Source organism: Onychostoma macrolepis, chromosome 02 (assembly GCF_012432095.1).
Source record: "Onychostoma macrolepis isolate SWU-2019 chromosome 02, ASM1243209v1, whole genome shotgun sequence".
Classification (NCBI taxonomy): Eukaryota; Metazoa; Chordata; class Actinopteri; order Cypriniformes; family Cyprinidae; genus Onychostoma; species Onychostoma macrolepis.
Genome location: NC_081156.1, coordinates 2,606,675 through 2,633,540, shown reverse-complemented (window position 1 = coordinate 2,633,540; position 26,866 = coordinate 2,606,675). Strand labels below are relative to the sequence as shown.

Here is a 26,866-nt window from a genome sequence, read left to right as displayed (position 1 = left end):
TCTGCCTCGGACTGTGACTGACATGTAGTTCAAATATCGTTATTAGTCATTTCAACCTTACCACATGAGCAGTCTCGGAGGAGCTCCCACCACACTCACTTATTGGATTAAGTGGGCAAATTAACCCTACAATTTAGCAGTGTATGACTGAATCTTTTCAAAATTGAGAAAGTGACAACTACAAACAGCAGCACGTGCTGACATCTTGATCGCCCAAGCGACACTATGCCCTCGGCAGGCTTAATCCATCAGCTGCTGTAATTGCTACAGGACTTGCGGACACTTGACTCGAGTGCACCACGATGGATTATTATCTTTTTTGCTAAGGACATTTCTCTCTTTTAACAAAGAGAAAGAAAACCTTTGGAGCGCAATGAAACATTTTTTGATAGTTAGAGAGAATCTGAAATGAGCCCATGCGACATTTCATGTCATGTTTCAAAGTTTTACTGCTTAAACGGGGTCAAATAAGCAGTTTTTTTTTTTGTTTTTTTTATCAGTCTCATTAACAGCAAACCACAATGCTTTGCTAAAGCTGGTAAAATGGAACCAAATCACCTCTTCAATGGATTTGGTCCCCTTCAACCAGCTGTAGCTATGCTTTGATGACAACACGAATGGTTTCTATCTTGCTTTTTTTGCTTTCGCAGGAACTGAGATTATATCTTCATTAATTTACATTAAATAAATGTTATTACAAAGTATTGTGATTGCCTTTTCTACAAGCTGAAATAACTGAAAAAAGTGGGTTATGATATAAATGCATTAGTCACCATTTGAAAGCAGGCAAGGATACAAAGTTCTGAAAAGAAGGTAATGTGATGCAATAGGGGTGTTAAATTGGGCTAAGACAGGTGACTGACAGCCACAACTGAATATCTGAGTACACATGGAAGCGGAGAGCAAAAGTAAGTTGAGGGAGAGGGGAGGAGAGCAGTTGCAGCACAAGCTCACTGCGACACATGCGGGAACGGTAGCCTGCGTGTCTCTCGGTAACCCTTCTCTGCCTGCATACAGGGGAGTGGAGATAAAAGCCAGATGCTTCTAAGTGTGGGGGGTTGTACACACAAATCATACACAGAAAGTCTCCACCAATTATGGCCCCCTGGCACACTGACGCAGCGCAGGCATGCGGTGTGAACCTCCCTCTCCTCTGCATCAGAGCAGCATCCTTCCTTCAGTCACATGGATCGCAACGCTGCATCATAATTTCACCCATAATTACGCTGATCTGCCACCATGTCATGCTGAACCTGTGCTGCACCTCCATCCATATCATGTATCAGTTCATATACAGAGATAGTTGGCATATCACATCCATATTTTATTTTTTTTCCCACATCAAGATTTTAGTTCAAATGTATAGGCTATGGTTTATGTTTTAACTGCTGTAACTGGTCACTATTTCTATTAAGATTTTTTGGTTTGTTTTCTTTTAAATAATAATCTTTTAGCCTCTATTTAATGATTGTCCCGTGTGTAACAAATGAAATGAGCTTGTAAAACAGTCAATGACAAATAAGTATATACACAATAAGAAGAGGTGAATAAAAAAAATCTAGTTTAAAATGTAAAATTCTTATAGTTTATTTTGGTTATGTTTTTAAAAACTGTTCAACCATTTTCAATAAAATGTTCAATTTAATGGTTAAATTTATTAAATTCTAAAAAGAATGTTGCGGAAACCAAGCAATAACATTCTTCTTTCACCTTGAATACTTGTGAGTGTACTACTTTTTTTTTTTTTTTTTTAAACAAATATCATGAATGATTCATTTATATCAATTAAGTAAAATCATACATTTATATAAGTGACCTTGCTATGTCCAAGTCATTTCTTTATAAATATATTTCTGCAGTCGCACCATATAAGATAAGAACAAAAAAGTAGGTAGTAAAGCAGTTAATTTATCCACTAAGAAATAATAGTACAATATTAAGCCTTAAACTACTTGGTTTCTTTGCAAGAATATCATTTTCAGGCCTATGATCAGCTAAGAACTAAAAGGAAGGAAAACAATAACCGAACAACAACAACAGTAAAACTACAATACTAATGTTTATGGCTTAATTTATTTTTATTTTGGTGGAAAACTGCAGGGAGCCCTTAAAGCTTCTCTTTTGCTGACAACATTTATAAATGAGTGTCATTAAAAATTTGATGGTTGCAGCAAGTTGTGTTTTCAAATGGTTTTATAAGTGACCTAAACTCATAGCAACTGCAGAAATGGAAAAATGCAGCACGTTAAACTGCATATTCATATAACTAAACTGCAGCCTGCATACATAGTTAGACTACATTTTAAAAAATGACTGGCTAATTGGTTAGTAACTAACATTTATCTAGCAGCTGTGTTATCTTTAGCATCTTAGCCAGGGTCAGAGTGCCAAACACCAAATAAAAATCAGTGTTGGGGAGTATTCATTATTCATTTTGGACTGGCTGGGATGCTAAGGGTATCCCCCACACCAGCTGCTAAATGGTGCCACTACCTCAAAAAAATATTTGCAAACACAGCATTTTGAAGTTTGCTTAGTAATAAAGGCCATTTCAAAACTGAAATCTTTCCTACAGTCCCTCACCTCATATGGGTCATACTTCTCAGGTTTGAAAATATGGAAATAAATATGAAAAATAAAATAAATAAATAATCATTCCTGATTCTTTAAATAATGATTTTTGTGTTCATTGTGATAAGATCGAAACATCACCCTATCATTTTTTACTTGCCCACTTCCTAAAAAATTCAAAATGATTTTAAATTTCAGAATTAAGACATGCTCATAGATGTGTATTCAAGTCATTGTATGTCTTTTTAATGGATTTTAAATAAATTTATATTTCCAGATTTAAAAAAAATAATGTTACTGACCCAAAAACTTAATGTCTAATAATTATACAAGTATTACAAAAATATTTTAACATTAATATTTTAATTTATATTGCAGTCAAAAAAAAAGCACTGAAAATGTGTTAACTACCATAAGTTGAAAAAAGACCAACTAATCTATGGCCCAGGTTAATTTCTATAAATAAATCTACCGAGTGGCTTAAAATCAAGCAGAAAACTTTTCAGGCAATTCACCTGACAATACAGCAGAGGCACAAACAGCCCATAATAATCTGTGCTGATCATTTGCTTTCATATTCAATGGTTTCTCTATAAACATAAAACACCTCATTGACCAATCATTTTCATTAGTGCCAAGCTCTGTTCCTATGATACAGTTTCCACTAGCAGCATTGGATGTGACTGCTGGCTAAGGCTTGAACTAAGCAGCTGTAGAGCGGCACACAGCAGTGCGTCCGAGGGTGAGAGTCCATGTGGCGGTTAACAAACAGGTTGGCCCATTTGTAAAGTAGTAATAGGGGCTGTGCAGCGGCAGCCTCTGCAGGGCCTGTTTGTGGACTCTGTTATGAGTCATGGGCTATTAATCGTACTGTTTACAGTGCTGGAGCACAACTGCCTTCCAGCAGCCATCCAGAGAGCCACTGAGAGGAACCAGTCCTGCTCTCAGCCTGGGACTGTCATAAACACACAGGAAGAAAAAAAACTACAAAAAAAGCCCCCTAAAAACTTATGAACACTTTCGACATACCCAAGACTCAAATTTGCAATGTACAGATAAACATGGGGAATGTTCAATAAAATCTTTAAACTAGATAGACAGAAACAGCCAGAATGCATGAGTCTTTTTTCAGATGAACATCTTTCAAGGAGTTTAAAAAAAACATTTAAAAGAATAAAGTGCATATGCATACCAAGAATGTTTTCTGACAGTCCAAAAGGTGTGTTTGATTTGTCTGGCTGTTTAGAATTCTTGTGTAAGGTTACAACTGTACTTACAACAGCCATCATTGAAGAACACCAGTTGAGAGACACATCAATGTGTTAATGACTTTAGGAAAACATGCAAGGATGAAAAAAGCAAAACCCCTCATTTTCCCTGCTGTATGATGTTTCTGTGTTAATATCGAACTGGTTAAAATGGTGCAAGTAAAGTTAGGCTGTTACCTACTGTTTTAAGTCCAAAAAGTAAGACTGTCTGCCACTTGGTTAACTGCTAGCTAGTCAATCAAGTTCTTAAGACAAAGACACAGTGACTATGTTTATGCAACCGACCCCTGAGATGTGTGGCATGTGGATTCAACAGGAAATTAAATATTTTAAAGCAGCCAACCAACAAGTTTTTCATGACCTAACCACATACTGAAAAAATAGCCAACAAGCTTAGCACAAACCTTCAGACCCATTAAATGCATACACAAGTCTGCGCAACCGGACTGGACAGAAAAGCTTCAGCACAGGAAAGAAAGAGTGCTGCGCAAAGAGGACTGCAGCGGTGGGAACTCATGCGAGAAATACAAGTAAATAGTGAGCTGGAAGAGAGCTATATATCTCTAGGACTTTCTGATGGTGAAGGGACAGGTTCTGCTCCCAAGCAAGGCTCTACAGTACAAGCGAGCCATAAATAATAACCCGGGGCAGTTCTTCATCCACATAGTCAATAAAAAGGATCCCAATGTTGCCATTGGGGGATTGATCATTTCACTGAGGCATTTGAAACTTATACAGCAATTTTCTATGACATAAAGGTGCACCAATAATAAAAATCAATTCCCAATTTATTTGCAATGAAGAATAAATAGGTATGGTTACAGTTAACCATATAGTTCTCCCAAAAATTAAAAAAATACCCTATGATTTCCTCACCCTCAAAGCATCCAAAGTATTTGACTTTCTTCTTTCAGACCAATACAATCAGAGTTATATTAAAAAATGTCCCGACTCTTTCAAGCTTTATAATGGCAGTGAACGGGTGCTGAGATTCTGAAGTCCAATAAGTGCATCCATCCATCATAAAAAGGGGTCGAAGCTCAACAAGTTTGAAATATTAAGGGTATATCAACAGCTACTAGCAGAGGAAAACTGAACATAAGGATGCAATTCGGGCTGCACAATTAATCAAATTAAATCATATCTTTCATATTTGACGTTTAAGCGTGAGATCTAGGGATGTAACGATTACTGGTTTGACGATAAATCATGATAAAATTCCCCACGGTTAGTATTACCGTTTCATTTTTTTATTATCATTAAAACCGTATTCGATTACTGCGATTTGAACAATTCACGATTAATAAATACTGTCCAGCATAAAGCACAGTTTTAAGTAACAGTCTCACATACTCTCAGCGCGCAGAGTAGTTTCGTTTTGAGTGAAACTTGGGCGGAAAAGCTGGGAGGTTTTAAAAGAGTGCTAAGGGAATTATATGAGTGAATTAATTATATGAATGTACCTCTGAAGGTTCTGACTGTCTTCAGAAACAATTCGATGGCATTTTGTTTTCATCTTCGCTCCATGTAATACCTAAAGGAAGTGTTCTTAATCGCTCTGCTTTGTCCACGGAGTTTACGGGAAACAGCTTTAATTCAGCTTTTCCATATAAAGCGCCACCCAGTGTCAGAGAGTGGATTTACAGAGACTTATATTTACATTCAGTCTGTGCGCAGTTTCTGTCTGGCCAAAAACGGACCGAATTTGCATGCCCTGCTGTAGCCTAAATATTGACTGGTTGATGAAAAACAAGCTTATGTGGATTCTACGCATTTAAACAATTCAATTATCATTTTGACATAACACTTTTCTTTATTTAAAGGCTGAAATGTGAGGTTTACCTTTTTATGAAACTTTTTCAAAGCTTTATTTGAACATTTACATTAGATATTTGAACATGCTATTAAACTGTTGTCAGTCAAGTTGTCATTTAAAGACCAAACATCATTGGTAACGTTGTTTTAGTGATTATGCAAACAAAAGGTCATTTTATTTGTTGGGTATTGATTTTTAAATATAAAACTTGGTGAACTGATTTGTGTGTCGGTACTTTTTGAACATCTCCAGCACATTTTAACAATACCGTGATAATACTGGTAACCGATACTGATAATTTGTCACTATAACCGTGATAAGAAATTTTCATACCATTAAATCCCTAGCACCCTCTGGCCTTCGGATGGAGATTTACTACTGATCACAGAACAGTGCTTTAGAGGTCTGCAAGCCCATCGGATCCCGATAGGGCCCGACACGCTGAATCCATTTGGGCCAAGTATTCGCTGTTTTTCGGTTTTTCAGAAGCGCTCCTGCTCAAAACTGAAACTGCTTATTTTTTCTTTATTTTATAAAAGCACGTTTTGGTGATATTGTGAGTGCACACAAATAAAAGTAGACCCTTTACACTTCTGAACAATGTAGCCTATTACTCTTACCTTTATGAGCAAAATTGACACGTATTTTGAAATGTTTCCAATGCAAGTGATCGCTCTGGCGTGTCCTGTAAAGCGTGCTTCAGCTTCCCCTCTCTGCACGAACGACTGGATGTATGTCAGTGCACATTTATAAGTTAAGTGTTTAAACTAACATAGTGGAGCTGTTTTATAACTACAGATAAAATTTTAGACAAGTCGTGATGATTTGAGAAGGCTAAATTGATCAAACATACCCTATATGATCAACTCAGTCTGCCACTGGCCGCTTGGTCATTACTTTAAAAAACAAAAACTTACATTTAATGAATAAAAAAATGCTCCAAACGTTTTTCTAAATTAACTTAATAAAATAACGAAACAAAATACAATCACTTCGCCATTTCATACAAAACTGAACTATTTTAAAGGGGTCATATGATGTTGCTAAAAATAACATTATTTTGTGTATTTGGTGTAATGCAATGTGTTTACATGATTCAAGGTTAAAAAAACACATTATTTTCCACATACAGTACATTATTGTTGCTCCTCTATGCTCCGTCTTTCTGAAACGCGCCGATTTTTACAAAGCTCATCGTTCTGAGAAGCGAGGCATGCTCTGATAGGCCAGCTATCCAGTGTGTTGTGATTGGCCCGAATACCTCAAGCGTGTGATGGAAATGTTACGTCCCTTACCATGTTGTGATGCCGTTTCCCGGCGCAACAAGACTAAAACAATAAACGAAACCATAAACGAGGCATTTGTTGCATTCAGTGAGGACATAATTACTGATTATAATGACTCGTACGGTCTTTTTACGTGTTGCGCCACGCAAACATAACACCATGTCTGCATTTGTGATCGTAGAAATGCCAAACAAGCACTACTCTACACAGCTCAAAACTCACGTTTGAATAGTCAGTAGCAAATTCTTTAAATATCGAAACGTACTTACAGGCTGTGAGTCAGAAGCACCAGACTGTCCTTGCGACGTTGGAATTGCCCCATTTTATAGTGTTCACAGCCATTCATAGTGTTCACATTGTAGGCTACTCTCTCCCAGGTTCAGGAAACAGTCCTCTGTAAAATGCGCTGCACACACTCGAATATTTGCGATGTACTGTTCTGGAACAGTGTTGTAAATATAACTTAACCACTGATTTCTAGTTGTGTACTCATTTGGAAGGCCAAACAAAGTACTTTCGCTTTTACAACGAAACACACTTCGTCTCCACGTCCACAACATGGTGGCGGCAACAACAATACTACAGCGAGATTGCGTATACGTTTGGGCGGTGTTATGCAAATCTTCCCACACAGTGAAGTAGACATGTGGGGGCGTGTTTGAATGAGCCGTTTTAGGAGGGCGTGGCAGAGTCTTAACTTTTAAAAAGAATATCTCTTTGGGTTTGAGACTTTAATCTTTGCAACTTGACAGATCTTATATATGCACTAACAGCTTGTAACACTCCAAAGACAAAGGAAAACATGAAATCGCATCATATGACCCCTTTAATAGCTGAAACAGTAGTAAGCCTATAAGCTGTTTTGGGAGAAGGGGAAAAAAAGACGGGCTTGGGCAGAGAATTCTTATAAGCTGTCGGACACGGGCCGGGCTAGGGCCTGAGTGTCTCGGGCCAGGGCCTAGATTTTAGGAACTAAAAATTTTACTTTCGATTAATCGTGCAGCCCTAGATGCAATCAAGAGTGCCTACTGTAGTTTAAGTTTGTAAGCAAGTTGGCATCACCATTTATGAAACAACAATGATAAATGTGCCACAGTAAAGAAAAAAAATAACTTATTTTGACTTCAGGAGCCTCAATTTCGTTCTGCACAGGCCCCAAATATGAAATGAAACCAATAAATTCAGAGATGCATAATTCTTCATTAATCAAGCCTAATTCAACCCAAATTATGACACATGCAAATCGGATGTAGCCATACCTGGGGTTCCCTCGCAGAGCTGCATGGTGAAGCGCGTTGAATCCGTTATTGTTGGTAATTGTGACATCTGCACCTGCTTCCAGGAGCACAGAGAGCATGTCATCCCTCTTCTTGCTGATGGCATCATGCAGAGGTGTGTCTCCCTCTGAGTCCTGCAGGGGGCAGCATTAAGTTATGCATTCTTTAGTAGCCTATGTGCTGCTTTGCTAATAAATGCAACACAGCATTATGTAAGTCTGTTCACAGAGACACAGAGTAAAAGAATGCCTAGAGTTTCACTTTACTGAGGGTGTGATGTGACTTGATGTACTGTTACCACAGAACAGGCTGAAATATGCTAAATTATACAAGTGCTTAGCAAGGATAATAATAAATGCTGGCATTCCATGGCAATGTTTCATGTGATGGCATTTGCTTTTGAAAAGCAGCCAACCAATCTGTGCTGATTCATGGTAAAACTGCACTAGATTGTTCACTGCCGGATAGAAGAGAAAATTCTAAAGTGCCGCAGGGTGTCAATCACCTGGGAAAACACCATCCCTTTATCATCTATTCATCTAGTTTGCAGTATAAACAGCATATTAATCAAATAATACTTTCAAAACTGTGCTAATAACATATGCAAAAATGTTTTTAAATTAGTTTGATTTGTCTGGCTGTTTAAAATTCGTGTGTAAGGTTACAACTGTACTTCAGCCATCATTGAAGAACACCAGTTGAGAGACACATATACATATACACATATACACACACACATATACACACATATATATATATATATATACACATATATACATATATATATAAAACCAGTAACAGTCAAAGTATCTGAAAATAACTGGCTGATATTTTGCTATTGTGAGATTATCAGCATCTGCCAACTATAACAATGCCAAAGTAGATGTCCAAAATCTGCCAACGGTCATATCAATTATCTATGTTTTAAATATTTGTGAGCAACTTGAACAAATCTGGTTTGTGTAACTGCGTTTAATAACATTGACTAATTAAACTAAACTCAATTAAACACTTATTTTCCATTTTATATATTCAATCTACATATTTTCTGGGAAATCTTTTGATGACTTCTTGTTTCTTTTCATTTATTTGAATTAAAAACACAGTAAAAACAGTAACATTGCAAACTACTACAATTTAAAATAACTTAAATTAACAATATTAATATCTCACTGGATAGTTTTTTTTTTTTTTTTTTATCAAATAAATGCAGCCTTAAGGAGGATAAGAGACATAAAAAATAAAAATAACATTTATTCCAAAAGTTTGACAAGTAGTGTATAAGAACTAGAAGAAGCTACACACTAACTACCAACTTTAGATTAGAATGTATGACCAAAAGTGTCAGTCAAAAAAAAAAGCAAGAAAGAGAGTTTTCATCATAATCTGAGACGTACTGAGACACCAGGGATTGAAACACTTAGCTCACCTGCAGACTGGGATGGCAGCCAAAGTCAAGCAAAGTCTTCACCACCTGTAGGTGGCCCTTGTTGACAGCGATATGCAGAGGCGTCTGTCTGCGTTTGTTTCTGGCATTCAGGTCAGCCCCACCTCGATGCAGCACCTCGATGACAGAACCTTCGTCCCCGAAGGCTGCGTGATGGACAGCTCGGTCTCCATCCTTATCCTGAAAGAGTCACACGTCAATCACTGTCAGAATCCTCATTTAAACACATCACAGTCTGATTCCAGTGTCTGACTCTAAAGCTTTTAGAACTATAACTGGCCTAGAAAAATAAAAAGCTGAGGAATGTTTATGGACACAGTGATTGCTGAAGCAACTGCCTTATAACGATGCAAATGTTCTGGTTAATTAATTAAGCCGGTTAAAAGTGATTCACAGCCATAAATTAGACTTATAATAATCTATCCGTTCCTCCGGCTGACAGTGTCAAGATGTCCAGTCTGTTTTCTCCACTGGACCACAACATTTCATTAAGGATTCCAATATGTGAAACAAACAGAAAAACAAACATCCTTTAACAGCAAGATGTCCTATAAGGACAAACATTTCTTCACATTCAACCTGTACCTAGATCTAAAAATTTAAAAAAATTAAATAAAGTAATTATTCATAAACATTAGATGAAAAACTTCAATGAATATTTGAAATGTTTCTTTAGTCGTTAGCAACTAACTCAAAGAAAGAAAGAAATTTAACTAAAACTGAAATAACAATTAAAGCTAAGATACTGACCCATTTAAAATAAATTAAAAGCACATCAAATTACTAAACTTATAAGCTTAAATGAAAATGAAGAAAATAAAAGATATTTCTAGATTTTAGTTAAATGCATATCACAGGTGACTAATTTCACCTTCCTAGTATTCTGTGAACAATTACTATGCTGTCACTCACAGTCCACAACAGACAACCAAACAAAACCAATTAAGAAGGACACAAGTGATTTTCAAAAGTCTGCAATCAAAGCTAACATCATTGACAACAGCATGTATGATCCTTTCCACAGCAACAAGCTCTTTCCTGCCCCTGAAACATCAGACACCAGGACATAAATATTCGTGCTTGATTGTGAGTGGAGAACCGTTCACGTGGCTGGAATAACAATGCCAGCGTTTCCAGCGTCCTGGTTTTTTTTTTTTTTTTTTTTCACTCCCTGCACATAAGCAAACAGTAGATGTGCTGACTGCATGCCAACATTAACTTATCCTCATAATATGGGTCTCAGGGGGTTCAGTTAATGTTACCTCAATATGCCTCTGAAGCATCTTAAAGGGATAGTTTACATGCCTTGTGTTCAACGTTATCACGCTGGATCTGGATCAGCGCTTGCGTCATGTACTGTCGTGAACGCACGTCAACAAGAGAAACAGTAGAGATGAAAATGTGGAATAAAATCGTTAGTTTTGTTTTCTTTGCGCAAAAAGTATTCTCATGGCTTCGTAAAATTACAGTTGTAAGACTGATGTCACATGGACTACTTTATTGATCATCTTGGTACTTTTCTGGACCTGTGTAAGGTCCCTTGCTGTCTATGGGAGGGTCTGAGAGCTCTCAGATTCAAACAAAAATATCTTAATTTGTGTTCCGAAGATGAACACAGGTCTTACGGGTTTGGAACGACACGAGGGTGAGTAATTAACGACAGAATTTTCATTTTTGGGTGAACTATCCCTTGAAGCCTTTTCTTTACAAACATATTTCACTTAGCATTCCTATTACAACAATGTGAGTCTAAAACTTTGATTACAATTTTATTAGTGCAAGTTACTTGGAAGATCACTCCCATGGGTTAAACTGCTCCTCTCCTTAACCTAAATATCTCTCTCTACATATATTTTTTCTCTTTATATTATTCTGGGATATTATACTAGACTGTCACAACAGTATGTAATGTTACAGGAATGCAAACTCATCATGGGCGAAGGAGGTGACAAAGATGCGGGGGTCCGGGGCAATATTATTATTATTACTATAATTGTCCGGGGCAATATTATTATTATTACTATAATTGTGTGTATTTTATTAAATTGTTATTACAATTATTTAAAATATAGATGTTATTAAATTATAACAAACAAGCACTACTCTACTACTCTATTTTCTTTAAAAATCAATAAAATATTACTATAGTAATAATACTAATAAAAAACTTGATTATTTAATAATTATATTAAAAAAAAAAAAACAGATCTTAAAGTTTCCAAGTTCCTCTTTTATTGACACTCCAACCAGTTTAAAAAAAATCTAATTATTATTATTAATATTATTTCATTAAATCAAAATATTTTATTAAATTATAACAAACAAATCAATAAAGAAATACGTTACTTTTGTTATAATACCATAATGTAAAAAAAATAGAATAGTAAATTTATTTTACAGAAAGAGAGTAAAAACAGGCCATCTTAATTTCTAACATTCAAACATTAAATTAAAGAGCTTTTATCTTGAGGGGAAAAAAAATTAAATAAAAAAATCACAGATAGAGCTTTAACCATCCAAGCATCTCATTTGTTAACACTCAAAAATTGGATTCATTGGATCTACACAAATCACACAAATTCTACATTTTTGATTAGATAGAATGACATATGGTGATTTTCACCCAAAAAGTGACAACTTTGCATCCCTGATCCTGGTGCATTAAAACTAAACAAGGAAACATTTCACTCAATTCAATAAGTTATCTAGCTCCATGAGGTCTCTCTTACAACAAAAATGTCTGCTTGAGGTGTCTGAACTACAAACAAACAAGATCTAAGTGGTTTAAGATCAGTGGTCAATCCGCAGCATATTATGGTATGCCCTGTTCTAAATGCAATAAACTTTAGAGAGAAAAAACAGCCAAAAGTGACAAGAGGTGGTTTAGGAGCAGGATACAAGACATACCTCAGCCTCCAGGTCCACATTATGTTTCAGCAGCAGTTTGAGGACGTCCACATGGCCATTTTGGCTGGCTGCCTGCATGGCAGTGTGTCCTGCACACTGCCCGTTCACCTGGAAACAAAAAGACAGGGATGATCACATCACGCTATTTGCATCTCAGATTCCATGTTTGTGTCATTCTTTAAAATGTGTTTGTGCGCATGTGTATAAGCATATACACAAGTGTCTATTTATGATCTGCAGCACTGCGGTAAGTTAAATCAGTGTGCAAAGGCATGAATATTAATGCTGGAGCCCCTGGTGTATTTGCAGGACATGTCTTGTCCTGCCGAGCATATAATTTGGCCAGTCACCCTAGCCAATTTGACTTCCCTTCCTCTCTCTCTGTGCTACAAGCAATTACTTCAGTGAGGGGCGGCAGGGCACCGGGCCAGTCCTGGCACCAACACAAACCAAAAAAGTGGGGGAAAAGAAGACTCAAACTGATCAAATATATCAGGTAAAGTGACAAGTGAATCAAATGCAAATCCAGGCATTTCTATTAATTTATGATAACTAGGCCTTTTAAAAATCATGAGATTATAAACACAATTTCTCTATGATAAAACTTTCCGTATAAAAATATATGATAATACAACATAAAAGTTACACACACACAAAAAAAAGATTGTGTTTAAAAAAAAAAATTAAGGATTTCCATTTTAAATTTCCCTGGCATTTCCAGGTCTTCCATGACTTTGGGGATAATGCTAATACCAAATATCATTGCTATATCACATGATAATTGTGCATTGCATTCCAGTGTCTAGTCTCTCTATTCCAAACAAAACTTGGATCAACTTCCTGCTCATTTCCTGTTAATCAACATGCTGTACAATCATTGGCCTAATCGAACAGTTTCCCATTGTTATTGTGGTAAGACCATCGAGAGCTTTGAGATTCAGTGATGTTTGTTTTGAAATTTACACAAGCAATGTTCTTCAAACCCCTCTCAAAATACTTACATGAAACAATTGTTTAAGCAGCATGTACAGATGGCTGACAGATTAAACCTGTCTGATTAAAACTGCTTGATTCTTTTGTTCAGTCTCATTTAAAACGATTTATGAGCCCATGTCTTCATACGAATGACTGTTGAATATTTTCAGTATGTTAGAGACTAGACTGAGGTAGTTCCATATTCCATAAACTGAGAGTTTCAGGTTCACAGGAGTTAAAAAAAAAGAGCAAAGGAAGTCTCATACATATAAGAGCAGCCATCATTCTTTGATTGTGCGTTTGATCTGATCTGTGAGATTCCAGTTAGAACCAAAAGGTGCAGCAGTTCAAAGTGGTCTTGCTACAAATTAGAACCAGTATGTTGCTTGATCAAAGTACTACTTGCATACGTTTCTTCTTTCTGACTTGTACTTTCTTAAATGTAATAACTGCTACCTATTTGATCAGATCAAATGGTGTCTTGTAACAAGGACTTTTTAAGTCTTTAACTATTCTTTAATTTGGTGACTTTGACTGTGGAAAATCTCACTCATATTGACCGCAAATAAACAGCCAAAATATTCATTTATAATGACAATTAAAAACCTTAAAGGGATAGTTCACTTTTACTCACCCTCAAGTAGTTACAAACCTGTATGAATGTCTTTGTTCTGCTGAACACAAAGGAAGATATTCTGAAGAATGTGGGAAACAGAGCAGTTCTGGGGCACCATCGACTTCCATAGTATTGTTTTTCCTACTATGGAAGTCAATGGTGCCCCAAACCAGCCTGGTTACAAACTTTCTTCAAAATATCTTCCTTTGTGTTCGGCAGAACAAAGAAATTCATACCGGTTTGGAACTACTTGAGGTTGAGTAAATGATGACAGAATTAAAATTTGTGGGTGAACTATCCCTTTAACATTGACCAAAACAATAAATAAATATGTAGGGGATGTGTAGAACTTTCTATTCTAATGGAAATCATCTGAGGTTTTTGTGCATGTGCAAATTTGGTACAGTGTGTGTGTATGTGTGTTATGATTAGGGTGACCAGACGTCCCGTATTTCAGCTCTATTTTTAGCGTCCGGACTTATTTTGAAAGAATCATGTTTTGTCTCGCATTTCAAAATGTCTTTACGACTGGGTGATCAGAGCGGGTAGTAGTAGTGTTGTGTCACACGAGAACAGCCTAATCAAAGGTAACCAAGCTTGTCGTAGAACAAAATTACCATCCAATCACATTTCGTTATCGATTAACTCGCAGTTAGTGAAGACGGGACAGGCGGAATCACGCTGAATGACACACAACAGAAACGCTCTCTCAGCCGAACGCCCGCGCAATCCCAATTCTGCGATCAGTTCTCTTTGTGCCTGAATTGTCAAATACACACACAGCTGTCAAAATGTCCATCGTGTGGAGCATCTCACGTAAATACAGTCGGTTATAGCTTAAAGGGTTAGTTCACCCAAAAATGAAAATTAGGCTGTGTTTTACTCACCAACCAGTTCGGAAGACATGAAATAAAGTACGCGCATCTGTAATAAGACGTCCCTCACACGGCTCCGGGGGGTGAATAAAGGCGTAATAAACACTTTTCTATCACTTCAGCTGACTGTGGTACAAGGAAGCAGTCCCGGCGGATGTCATAAGTCGTCGGCATTGTGTGATTAGTGACGAGCGCGGAGAGAGAACAAAACAAAACTCCGGTCACGAATTAGAAGCACAAAACGAGGATTTGTAAAGGAAAATGTTGGAGGATTTCGATATAAGCCAAGAGGAGACTGGTTTTCCTTTGCTACTACATTTCCCAGAGGTACGGGCGCGACGCATACGTCCTACGTCATCCACCTGAATGTCTTCCTCGTATCATAGTCAGCAGAAGTGAGAAAAAAAGTGTTTATTACGTTTGAAATATGGATATTTATCTTTCAAAAACGCATGAATTCCCTACAGTGGGCCTTATTATTTTGGATGCTTTTATATAGGCCTAAGTGGTCCCTAGTTCTGTATCTGAAGTCTCTTTCCCGAAATTCAGCCTTGGTGCAGAATTTCAGCCACTACGAGCCAGTCCCACAATGAGCTTTCCTTAGGACGTGCCATTTCTGTGTCTGTAGCTTTAAATGCTAATGAGGAGGAGAGAGGCGGGGCAAGGTGGAGGGTGGGTGTGTGGCCTTAACCAGCAGGACGTCTCCGAATGGTTAGTTTAAAATATTGTATCTGGATACGGTACTTTAGTTGGTTTGTTTATGTATGCTGTTACAGTTATTATCATGTAGCTAATGCTGGCCATAGGCTCGGATGAAGGAACTAAAAAAATACTTCGGTGTTCATTTGTACATCCAAACACTGAGCAACTGCCATGCTTCGCTCGTTTGCAAAAAAAAAATATTGCGCTCGCCTCGCACGGTAGTAGCTCATTTTCTCATGGGCGGACAAAGCAGAGAAAGGGGAGGTAACCTTTCCCCGTATGACAACATAAAGGGAAGATTCCAGATTGGGCCATCTGAGCTTTCATTTTCTCAAAGGCGAAGCAGGATACCCAGTGCTCGGTTTACACCTATCGCCATTTCTAGCCACTGCGGGACCATAGGCAGGCTAGGGGAACTAATATTAATGTTAAAAAACCTCATAAAGTGACATTTTCATGCCATGGGACCTTTAATATAACTCCGATTGGATTCGTCTGAAAGAAGAAAGTCATATACACCTAGGATGCTTCGAAGGCGAGTAAAACACAGCCTAATTTTCATTTTTGGGTGAACCCTTTAAGTGAACGTAAAAAGGTGGGTGAAAACCGGATGTGTGTCAGTATATTATATTCATTCGATCTTAAAGAGACAGCTGCCTAATTAAATACCTGTCTGTCTCATTAAAGTTAATCAAACAACAAAATGTTAAATAAATGTATGCATGTTAAATACACCTACTGTATCAGAAAAAATTTGTTTAATTTGCATCTATCGTATTTGTCTTACGCTTTGTAATTTGCTTATTTATTTTTATATAACAAAATAACTATGTAAGCGTGAGAGTTATATACTGTGTGTATATATGTGTATATCTCAGGGCTCGACATTAACGCTTGTCCGGGACAAGTGAATGTTTTGGACGGGCAAGTGAAAGAGAAATTTACTTGCCCAATCGGACAAGTAACTTGAAAGTGTCAATACCAAAAACAATAATAACTGCCTTTATTTGTGATATAGCCTTTGTTATAGGGGTGTGCAATTATATATCGTTTGCGATAATTTTGTAATTGTTGTTTTAACGAGTATATTGCAAGAATCAAACAAAGACTGCACGCATAATTACGTAAAGTCGTCTAGGTTAGACTAGCTCACGTGCATTCTTTCACTGCATGATTCAGTATTACAATTACAATGCATGAAGAATGATCAGAAAATTCAAGACATTGAATTTATATCACATTTATATCATTTCATATAGTTAATATCACTTGAATATCGAACACCGTTTTTTTTTTTTTGCTTCAAAAATCATCATGATTACAAATGTGATAACAGTTCAATAAACAAGAAGTTAACATTAAGAGACTTACGTTTTAGACACCATATTGCCTGTTTTTGCTCTATTCACCAACAAAAATAACTCCAAACACAGCCACAGTGCTGTTTTGCGTCTCTGAGCAACATGACGGTGTTTTGTGCCTGAATGAATCAACCATTTAAATGATTCGGTTCAGTCGCAATGACTCACTTATTAACAGTGACTTGATGCCACCTACTGGTGGTTTTAATTTCACATTTACAGTATTTAAAAAAAAAATAATAATTTCAAATATCAGTATTCAATGTTTTATGTATCAAAACATTATTTATTCATTTGTAACTTCAGGTTAAAGCATTCCATGTCCCTCAGAGCTGCATTAAACAGTGGGTAAATATATCCCACTTCAGATGCAGCTTCTGTTTCTTCTGCATTGCAAAGATTAATTTTGTTGATACTGATTTCATTTGTTTGGTAACAGCCCAAATGTCTTATTATACTAATTGACTGATTAAATTTAACTAAATTAAAACTTTTTAAATTTAAGTTTGAAAATGATGAAAATTATATATATATATATATAAGTAAATATTAGCATTTTATTTTTAAGTTTACTATAAAATAATTGTTATTTGTATTTAATTCTAACTTTTTATTTTAAAATATAATAGTATTAAATCACACTTTATTATTTTGTTCATTATTTAATTTAAAAAGAAAAATCTGAATAAACTAAATGTGTTTTGTATAACTACAATAAATAATTATATTTATAACTCAATTTAACTTAATTATTTCTCTCCGGGCAACTTTTATAACTTTTTTTATAACTTTTATACTCGGACAAGTAAATGACAAATTTACTTGTCCGAAGGACAACCACATGAGAATGCTTAATGTCAAGCCCTGTATATATAAAAAAATTAAATAAAATTATGAGAACTATGAGAAATCTGGTCACCCTAGTTATGATGGAACTCTTACATCTACATCAGGTCTCTTCAGGATGTCCTCTACTTTGGCTAGGTCACCATTGGCCGCGGCCTTCACCAGCTCTTCATTAATGTCTCCAGACTCCTGCGTCTCAAAAAGCTTCTTGAGGAGCTGAGACAGGCGCTCTGCAGGCATAGAAGGACACTCTGTCAACACTGCTATAGTGTCGCGCAGAGTACACAATGACTAATGAGAAATGGATTGATGCTTGTCTGTGGTTGACTGTGAGCACTACTGAAATATAGGACATTTTCTCCTTCTGGCAAATCAATTAATGCCACAATATACTGAAATTAGGGCTGTGAGATATAAAGAAATAGAATTGAAATCAGAGGCAGAGCAGAGGCACTCCCCTACAAAATCACCCCGAATCATTCTAAAATTAGAATCATTTCCAAATAGAGCTTTTCAAATCTTCTGGTGAAAAATCGCAAAATATATTACAGAAAAACAACACACAATCACAATGTCAGTCTTTTCCAATATTGTGCAGCCCTAAAATGTCCATGTGCCCTACCACTCTGTTTAGACACATACTCATTCCTTATTATTACAATTTTCACATTTTATAAGTCCAAAACTATAAAATAACACAAATGGTGTGCAAACGGAGTGCCTAAATACAGTTTAGGCACTAAACCCCATAAAATGTGTGTGTGTACTACCTCCAGAAGCATTAGTAACAGCAGATCCAGCAGGAGCCACTTTAGTGACAGCGGCTGGATTGTATGTCCAGGATGTCCCGCAAACCTCGACTTTGAGGTCACTGTCAGAGTAAATCTGCTGAACTCTTCCCACCTTTCCAAGGGTCTGCACAAGAGAAAACATGGGTATGAGTGTGCGACTGTCCTAAAACGAGTTCTATTGCATTTAATCCATTTCCTTTTCCTCTAAGCTCTGAAACTGCTGGAATGCTAGTCAAGTTTGTGTGCAAACTGCATATTACACACAGGTACATCCTAAGTACTGTGGAGGGAGAGAGAGATGTGGTGGTTGGAGGAGAAAAATCAATAAGTGTAAGGTTTGGCTTTTAAAATTGAGATTGGCTCATTTAAAAAGAGAATACCCAAAGGCTCGTAGACTTGCAGGACCATATCTCATCTATATTGCTCATAAATGAAGCTATTGGATTTCTGTTAAGATTTGTCCATTGAGGACATCAAAAAGAGGGAGATCCCAGAAATATAAACCAATCACACAGGCTCAGTGCCACTCTTAGCATCTCATCCACTGTTTTAGGAGGCAGAGCTGCTGGAAACAGCCTGTAGATAAAATAAAACAACTGTGCTATCGGTAAATGGTTGCAAGTGAATCCTCATCAGCCTCTTTAAACTCAAGCACACTGGGTCTTTATAACAAAGATGGGGTCTCATCAATGCCTGATTTTATTGGTCGTTTTATTTGCAGCCAAAACACAGAAATGTAACACGTTTTGAAAAAGTAAATGTCTTTTTACTCTGGAGCTCTGGAAGTCACTCCTCCATATTGAGACAACTGGAAAAAGCTGTTGATTAGTCTCTAGATTTTCTTGTGCAGACTAGAGCCAGATGTCTTAGTTTGGAAAAAACGCAATTATTTGATTAGATAAATCCATTACACTGAACTATAAAATAACAAAATCATTACAGAGCTCTGGCCTAGTGCTTAGTGTCGCTTTAAAGCCTGCAACATTTTCTGATCCTGTTCCCGCTCTCTCTTATTTTTCAGTCTGCTCTCTTACAAAATGAAATAAAAAATATCAATGTTGGTATAACAGCCAAAGTGTAATATTCATCTAATCATTCACAGAAACGGTGTCATGTAATCATTAAAGGGATAGTTCAGCCAAAAATTTTAATTCTGTCATCATTTACTTAACCACATTCTAAAAAGATATTTTGAAGAATGTTGGTAACCAAACAGTTTTGGGAACTGTTGACCTCTATTATAAAGACATATGTGGTAACACTTTACTTTGATAGTCCACTTTAGACACTCTAATAACTAGCAACTTTGAAACTACGCACATGTCAACTAGCAGTCATTAGAGTATTAGCAAACTGTCTGCTTAATATATGCTAACATTTTATTTTGATGGTGCCCAGCAGACATTACACCCGAAACTAAAAGTCTACTAAAACTCTAATGAGAATTAGTTGATATGTAGTTGCAAACTAATCAGCGTTAGTTCATACGGAGTTGCAAAGTTACTTATAGTTAGTAGAATGGCTATGAATGACTAGAAAGTCTAGAAGTGGACTATTGAAATAAAGTGTAGCCACATAGATTTGAACAGCATGAGGGTAAGTAAATGACAACAGAATTTTCATTTTTGGTTGAACTATCCTTTTAAGGATGAGGTAGGTGATGCTCACTGGCAGCATAGCTTCAGCCCACTCTCCATGTCCTCTCTGGAGTAGTTTGATGCGGTCAATGTCATAGCAGATCTGGACCAAGTCTCCCACCATGAACTGAGAACTGCCTCCCTCAGCACCAGCCGCCACCTCTCCACTACGTACAACGTTTGCCTTTGTGAGCACCGCTGGGTTAAATGTCCATCTAGAACACACAGAAAAATTCTGTGTTCATTTCAGCACAAAGGTTAAGTCACAGACCTTCAACAACAGTAGTTAAAATTGTTACATTTCAAGAAATTAGATTTTCCAGACTATTATTTCATATGTCAGGCTTTACAGGGTTAATATTGTTATAATGCTTGCTTTGTGATTTTGTTTAAGCAGTTTCATGCTTCTAAGAGGACTAATGAGAAATGTTATGGTCTTATTTAGGTCTTTATACACTTATTTACCAATTCACAAACACAGCTTCTTTTGGATTTGTAGACTGTTTATATCCAAAGTTGAGATTTTAAATGTACATTCTGTTAACCAACATTAATAATTAATATTTATTATGATTTGTCATAATTGTGAAAAAGCCAAAAAAACATTTATGATAGTATATAAAGTGCGACTGACCTGTTTCCACTAGGATACTGCACAACAATGTCATGGTCTTCATCAATGCCGCACACAGTGCCTGTGGTGGTGAGTGTCTCAAACATGCCATCAGTCCAGCCTCCGTGACCATGCTGCAGCGACTGAACGATCTCCAGGTCCAAATCAATGTTGACCAAGTCTCCAATCTGCAGACCTCCTGGGTTCCTGTTTCCATTCTGCTCACCTACAGAAAGTCACAGGTTAAAAATTGAGATGATCTAGAGAGCAATAGAATGACTTCTCAAGATCATTATCGTCTTGAGAACAACATATTCTAGGGATGCACCGAAATGGAAATTCTTGGCTGAAACTGAACAAAACGAAACACTGGGACGAAGGGCGAAGGCCAAATACCGAATGCGTTTTTTTTGTGGGTTTTTTCCCCATGTATTTTTTTCACCATTGCATGAATTAAATACCCAAATTTTGCTTTTTACTGTTTTGTCTTGCTTTTCAAAGAAAAAATATATTACAAAACAATTTAAAAATATTTACTTAACACTGAACATTTTTTAACATTCTAGCAGATATTATACCAATAAAGCACAATTTAACTTAAAATGAATAAGTTAGTAAAATATTTTTTTGGCAATTTTTGATACCCCTTTTTTGAATCAAGCATGTATTTTGTACTGTACAAATAGCCTTGCTGAGCAGAAGAGAATTCTTTAACACATTAGAAAATATTTCAGATCCCACAGATACAAATCTATTACAGATTTGAACACTGTGTGAATGTTATAATAAATGTATTAATATAGCTGTTGTAATATTATTAATCTTTATTATTGTCTTTTATTTTATATTTTACAGAACAACAGTAAAATTAAAATACTAACATTTATGAATGTTAATGGAGCTTTTATTTTGACGGAAACCCCCAGGAGGACCTCAGTGCTTCTTTTTGTTGACAGCAGCAGATTTATAAATGATTATCATTAAGAATTTGGGAAGATGTTTGTTGCATGCATCACATTGTCACATGCCTTGTAAAAATTCATAAAAATGTTACTGAACCACTTGACGTGTAACTGTTTCAGCGCAGATTATCCACACGCTTTGGACTTTGAAATTTCGCGATTTCAATCATCATACAGCAACCACCCTTCCTCTTCTCATCGAAGACATGCGTTGCAGAACAAAGCAGCATCTCGCTGTCGGTGCTTGTAATGAATTTTGCAACAGTTTTTATGCAGTTTTAAATGCCTTCACACTGCCGACTTGTTTGCTGCATTAGCGCACCCCTCTATTTAATCGTGTCACGTCATTGTTCGGTACAATTTATTCAGTTTTTTCACTTATTCACGAAATAGCTTTTTTTACTATTTTCAGCCCAATAATTTCAGTTGCCAAACATTATTGCGCTAACCATTTTTAAATGCAAACACTCAGTAATAAAATAAGAACAAACAAACAAACCAACAAGCAGGAAGACAAGAAAGATAACTCAATTTGGTGTTCACATGTTCTCTGTGCGCACACAAAGAGAGGCGTGCGAGTACCAAACTGAATTTTCTTTTGCTTCTTTTTGCACTTGAATGGTTAAACATTGTTTGACTGTTTAAACTGACAAGACTTAAAAACAAGTCCTTACCGTCAGGCTCCGTTTCATATATTGACTTGTAAAAAAAAATGAAACGGCATTTAAAGCATTTTTTAAGTACCTTTTCATAAACAACTGTTTCCAAGGGTTTTCCAGTACTTAAATTTATATTTACAAGGTTTTTGAAATTTATGATGTATATTTTTATATCATACATCAACTCCCGCATTTCAAATGCTTTTTGTTAGAGTTAAGTGAACTTCAACAGATAACCCTTGCTCAGTGATTATGGAGCAGTGAACACTGCATAGGGACCCTGTAAATTGTAAAGCACAAGACGTTGTGCTAGGGGTGTGCCATATCATACCGTCCACGATAATACCGGTATAAATTTTTTTTATAAAATATCGCGATATCAGTGATATAGCGACTTGATGACGTATTTACTAGGGATGCACCGATTGTTCGGCAGCCGAAATTATTTCAGCCGAAAATAGCAAAAAAATAAATAAAGCTTTCGGTGTTAAGCCGAATAAGCAAAAAGACTGAATAAATTTTACCGAACAATCAAATAGAGGCGTGCACTAATGCAGCAAACATGACGGCAGTTTGGAAGCATTTAAAACAGTCCGAGAATCATAACAGGCACCGACAGCGAGAGACCGTTTAGCACTGCATCGCATGTCTTCCATGAAAAGAGGAAGGGGTGGTTGTTGCTGGTTACTGCATGATGATTAAAATCGTGAAATGGCCTTAAAGAATTAAACACACTGCAGAATGTTATGCTTTCTAATACACGGATGAATAGCATTCAAACAGCGCTGCAGGAGCTCGCGACGCTGTCTCGTTAGCCAGGGTTCAAAGTCCAGACCGCGAGGGAAATCTGCGCTGAAACTGTGTTACTCGTCAGTAGCTCAGTAACACTTTAATGAATTTTTACAAGGCATGTGACAATGTGATATGTGCATCTTCCCAAATTAGTAATGAGTATAATTTATAAATCTGCTGCTGTCAACAAAACAAAGCACTGAGCACTTCCTGCGGGTTTCCATCAAAATAAAAGCTCCATCAACATTCATAAATGTTAGTATTGTAATACTACTGTTGTTCTGTTAAATAAAATTAAAAAGTAAGACAATAATAATGATAATTACAACAGCTCTATTAATACATTTATTATAACGTTCACACATAGTGTTCAAATTGGGATCTGTAATATTTTCTAATGTTTTAAAAGAATTCCCTTCTGCTCAGCAAGGCAGCATTTATGTGCATGCCTGATTCCAGAAGGGGGTCTCAAAAAGTAACGCAATAGTTACTTTCCCTAGATTTACACTTCGAATTAGGTAGTCTGTCATCAAGTAGTTGATGACAGACTAGTGACAGTAGTTCATTGGAAAAGGATGGAAAATGCTCTTCATTGTGTTTGCACTAATAAATGCTGCTGCCTGCCAGCTGCAATCACCAATAAAACGCTGTTCCATATTTTTTTGTATATAAATATCGTTATCGCAAATATTCTTTAAATATTGTGATATAATTTTGAGGCTATATCGCCCACCCCTACGTTGTGCTTTGTGGGACCATTTCTCAAGGTTTCAAGAGTAATTCATTTGAGCTGACCATTCTTGCATAGAATCTAACGGTATTGGCTTGGATGGCAAGGAGTCAATTATGGACTGGGGCCAAAAGAGCTTTTAAACAGGAATGTGCCACTGTAGCTATGCATATTTGAAGATCAGCCTCACCATACCATCTAGTGCTGACACCTAGTGGAGGCATCTCATACAATACACTCATACAATTAAGATGCAATAGAGGACTTCACTTGACCTACGAGGCTTATAACCCTTTAGAACTCAAATATATTCATGTTAAATATTATAAGCCTACTAGTATGACACATCTGGAAGGCTTACCCAACACTGGACAGTGGTCTCTGTAAAAAGTGCCTCCTTTGGCATCTTGCACACACTTCAAATCAGACTAAAAAAAAGAAAAAAAGACAATTAATTATAACAGATTTGTTAAAAAAAAAAAATAAAAAAGGGGTTTGAATACCTAACCACAAAACATTGTAACAGTCTCTGATACAGTTGTCTGCATTTCCTCCTCTTTATCCAAATCTAATTAACAATTCCAGTGGCAGATGGCTGCGCACACCCTCCGGATATATTGCAATCACAGACAAAAGCCGCTGCCCAGCCACAAAATGATTGGCTGAAATTCAGACATCGCAGAAAGTCTAACAGCCAATGAATGGGGAGCCTAGCACTTCAATAACTGAGGCACGCTTTCTGCAGACCACACCCCCTGCTCTCTTTGCCTTTGGTCTTCATGTTGAATCTCGCTCTCTTGTGAAGACAGAAAGGGAACAGATTTCTTTTATCATGCAGATAGCTCATCCAGCTGCCCCTCACAATGGCTGCCCTGCACATGGCTCTTATAAAGAAGGCCAGCTTATGAGATGACTTGTCTGTGTGTGGTGCAGTGCGTGTAGAAGGGGGGTGGGTAGCAACACAAAGGCCAGTTAACTGCAGTCTTTTGTGTATGTGTATAGTGATGGGGGTGGCTCACCATGCCCTCGAATCCCACTCGGTAGAGGTTCTTGGCCCCGTTGTCCCAGAGGACGTAGGCTGCGCTGTGGGGGCTGGCAGCACTCCAGTCCTGGATCTCCGTCACCTGAAACATAGGAGGATGGTGAGGGAGGGCAAAGAGAAGAGGAACTGATCCAGACAAGACAAGAAATTTAAAGACTTAATGAATGTCTTTCACTTTAGTCACATAACTAAAGCACTCAACGGTCTGATTAATCCAGCTAACAAACAAAATATTCAAGGGCACAAGAGTTTAGAGACCACGGACATCTTAATAAACCTTGTGGGCAACTAAAAAGTTGTATTATAAAAACTGTAATTAACATCTTAAAAGGTCAATCCTTTGCAAAATAAATGTATAAATAAAGTTTGCCACTGAATGGTGCTTACTGAACAGTACTTGTCTTGGACTAGACTTTAAATTCTAGATGAGACGGTAGTAACAGATAGCAAAAGTGGAGGCAGGTGAATGTGAGCTTGGAAGGTTTAAGTTGACTAAATGACTGGACAAGTCTTGCATATGTCACCAGAGTCTGTTGTTTTTACCTGAAGCTCCCATTATGACAATACATTAACAATACAAGGTGAAAACTTTTGCACATATGCACAAAAGGATTGTTTACATTAAGATCTATAAGCTGCATTTAGAAAATGAATTTAGATTAATTAAAAGTGAATTTTCATTTCAAGCCAACTTTAAGCTTTCAGCTTGAAACAACAGTAGCAACCATTCAAAGATCAACTGTTAATAATCCAGTGTTAATGTACCATACGTAATGTACAACACCGTACCATACATAATTTCAGTCACACAAATAAGATTAGCAATTTGTAGCGAGTTAAAAACACTGAACAAGCAGCAAGCACACTGAGAGTCCCGAGAGAGTGAATGTTTTCACCACCAGACGTGCCAATCAACATGCCAATCGGAGTGGCAGAATGCTGCTTTAATTATGAATGGTGGATTTAGCAGGTCAAACTCAAAGTTTAGGTTGAAGTAGGCACTCTCTCTGAAAGAAGTGTGCTTGAAAGCACTCTTTAAATACACTTAAAGACCAAATGAATAGTTGACTTGTAAAGTACCCTCTGGCATCACGATTTGCTCAAATTATTGCATTAAAAATATCGGTGTTGAACTTATGGGAAAGATTAGAGAGCAGCAAACTGCCTTAAAGTATACAAATAGTTTCTTAGTAGGACAACATTTACAATTACAAATACTAATTGGTTTTACAGGTAAGTCAATAAGCAAAAGAGAGGCAGTGATTTCTTTTTCTTCAGCAACAGAGCACTGAATAAATCTATTTGGCTTAAGGCTAAATAGGAATAGTGATTAGCCTAATACAACACTAGAATACAATAGATATCTGAATAGACATCTAGTCTATTCAGATATCACTGAACAGACAAAAAAAAACAGGGACTATAGGTAGGGCAAACACTTTTTAATTGTTTTTAAACTGCACAGGAAGTGTGTCAATAACTGGCAACTCATTTTAATTTATTTGAATGTCGCATAATTGGGGCTTGATAATTGGAATCAAACCAGCAGTCTTTGCACTTGTGGTGTAGGCCCTATTTTTAATTATAATGCTACATTTATTATATTTTTAATAATACCAGTTTATAATAATGTATCTTTAAAAAGTTTGTATATAACGTGGTTACAAGGAAACTTTCACAGCTACTTTTCTGT

The 26,866-nt window shown here is 36.7% G+C and overlaps 1 protein-coding gene across 3 annotated transcripts in view; it reads right to left on the bottom strand.

Annotated features, from left to right (window-relative positions):
* Nucleotides 1-26,866, bottom strand: part of mib1 (MIB E3 ubiquitin protein ligase 1) — a 63,060-nt gene that overhangs the window by 28,742 nt on the left and 7,452 nt on the right. For all 3 annotated transcript variants that reach the window (XM_058745488.1, XM_058745470.1, XM_058745479.1), the window contains exons 4-12: nt 25,151-25,255; nt 24,493-24,559; nt 21,010-21,214; nt 20,407-20,590; nt 18,718-18,862; nt 18,044-18,177; nt 12,573-12,680; nt 9,648-9,845; nt 8,201-8,352 (exon numbers count right to left, since the gene is read on the bottom strand). In XM_058745488.1, coding sequence (XP_058601471.1) covers nt 8,201-8,352; nt 9,648-9,845; nt 12,573-12,680; nt 18,044-18,177; nt 18,718-18,862; nt 20,407-20,590; nt 21,010-21,214; nt 24,493-24,559; nt 25,151-25,255 — 1,298 coding nt within the window. The remainder of the gene's footprint in view (nt 1-8,200; nt 8,353-9,647; nt 9,846-12,572; nt 12,681-18,043; nt 18,178-18,717; nt 18,863-20,406; nt 20,591-21,009; nt 21,215-24,492; nt 24,560-25,150; nt 25,256-26,866) is intronic.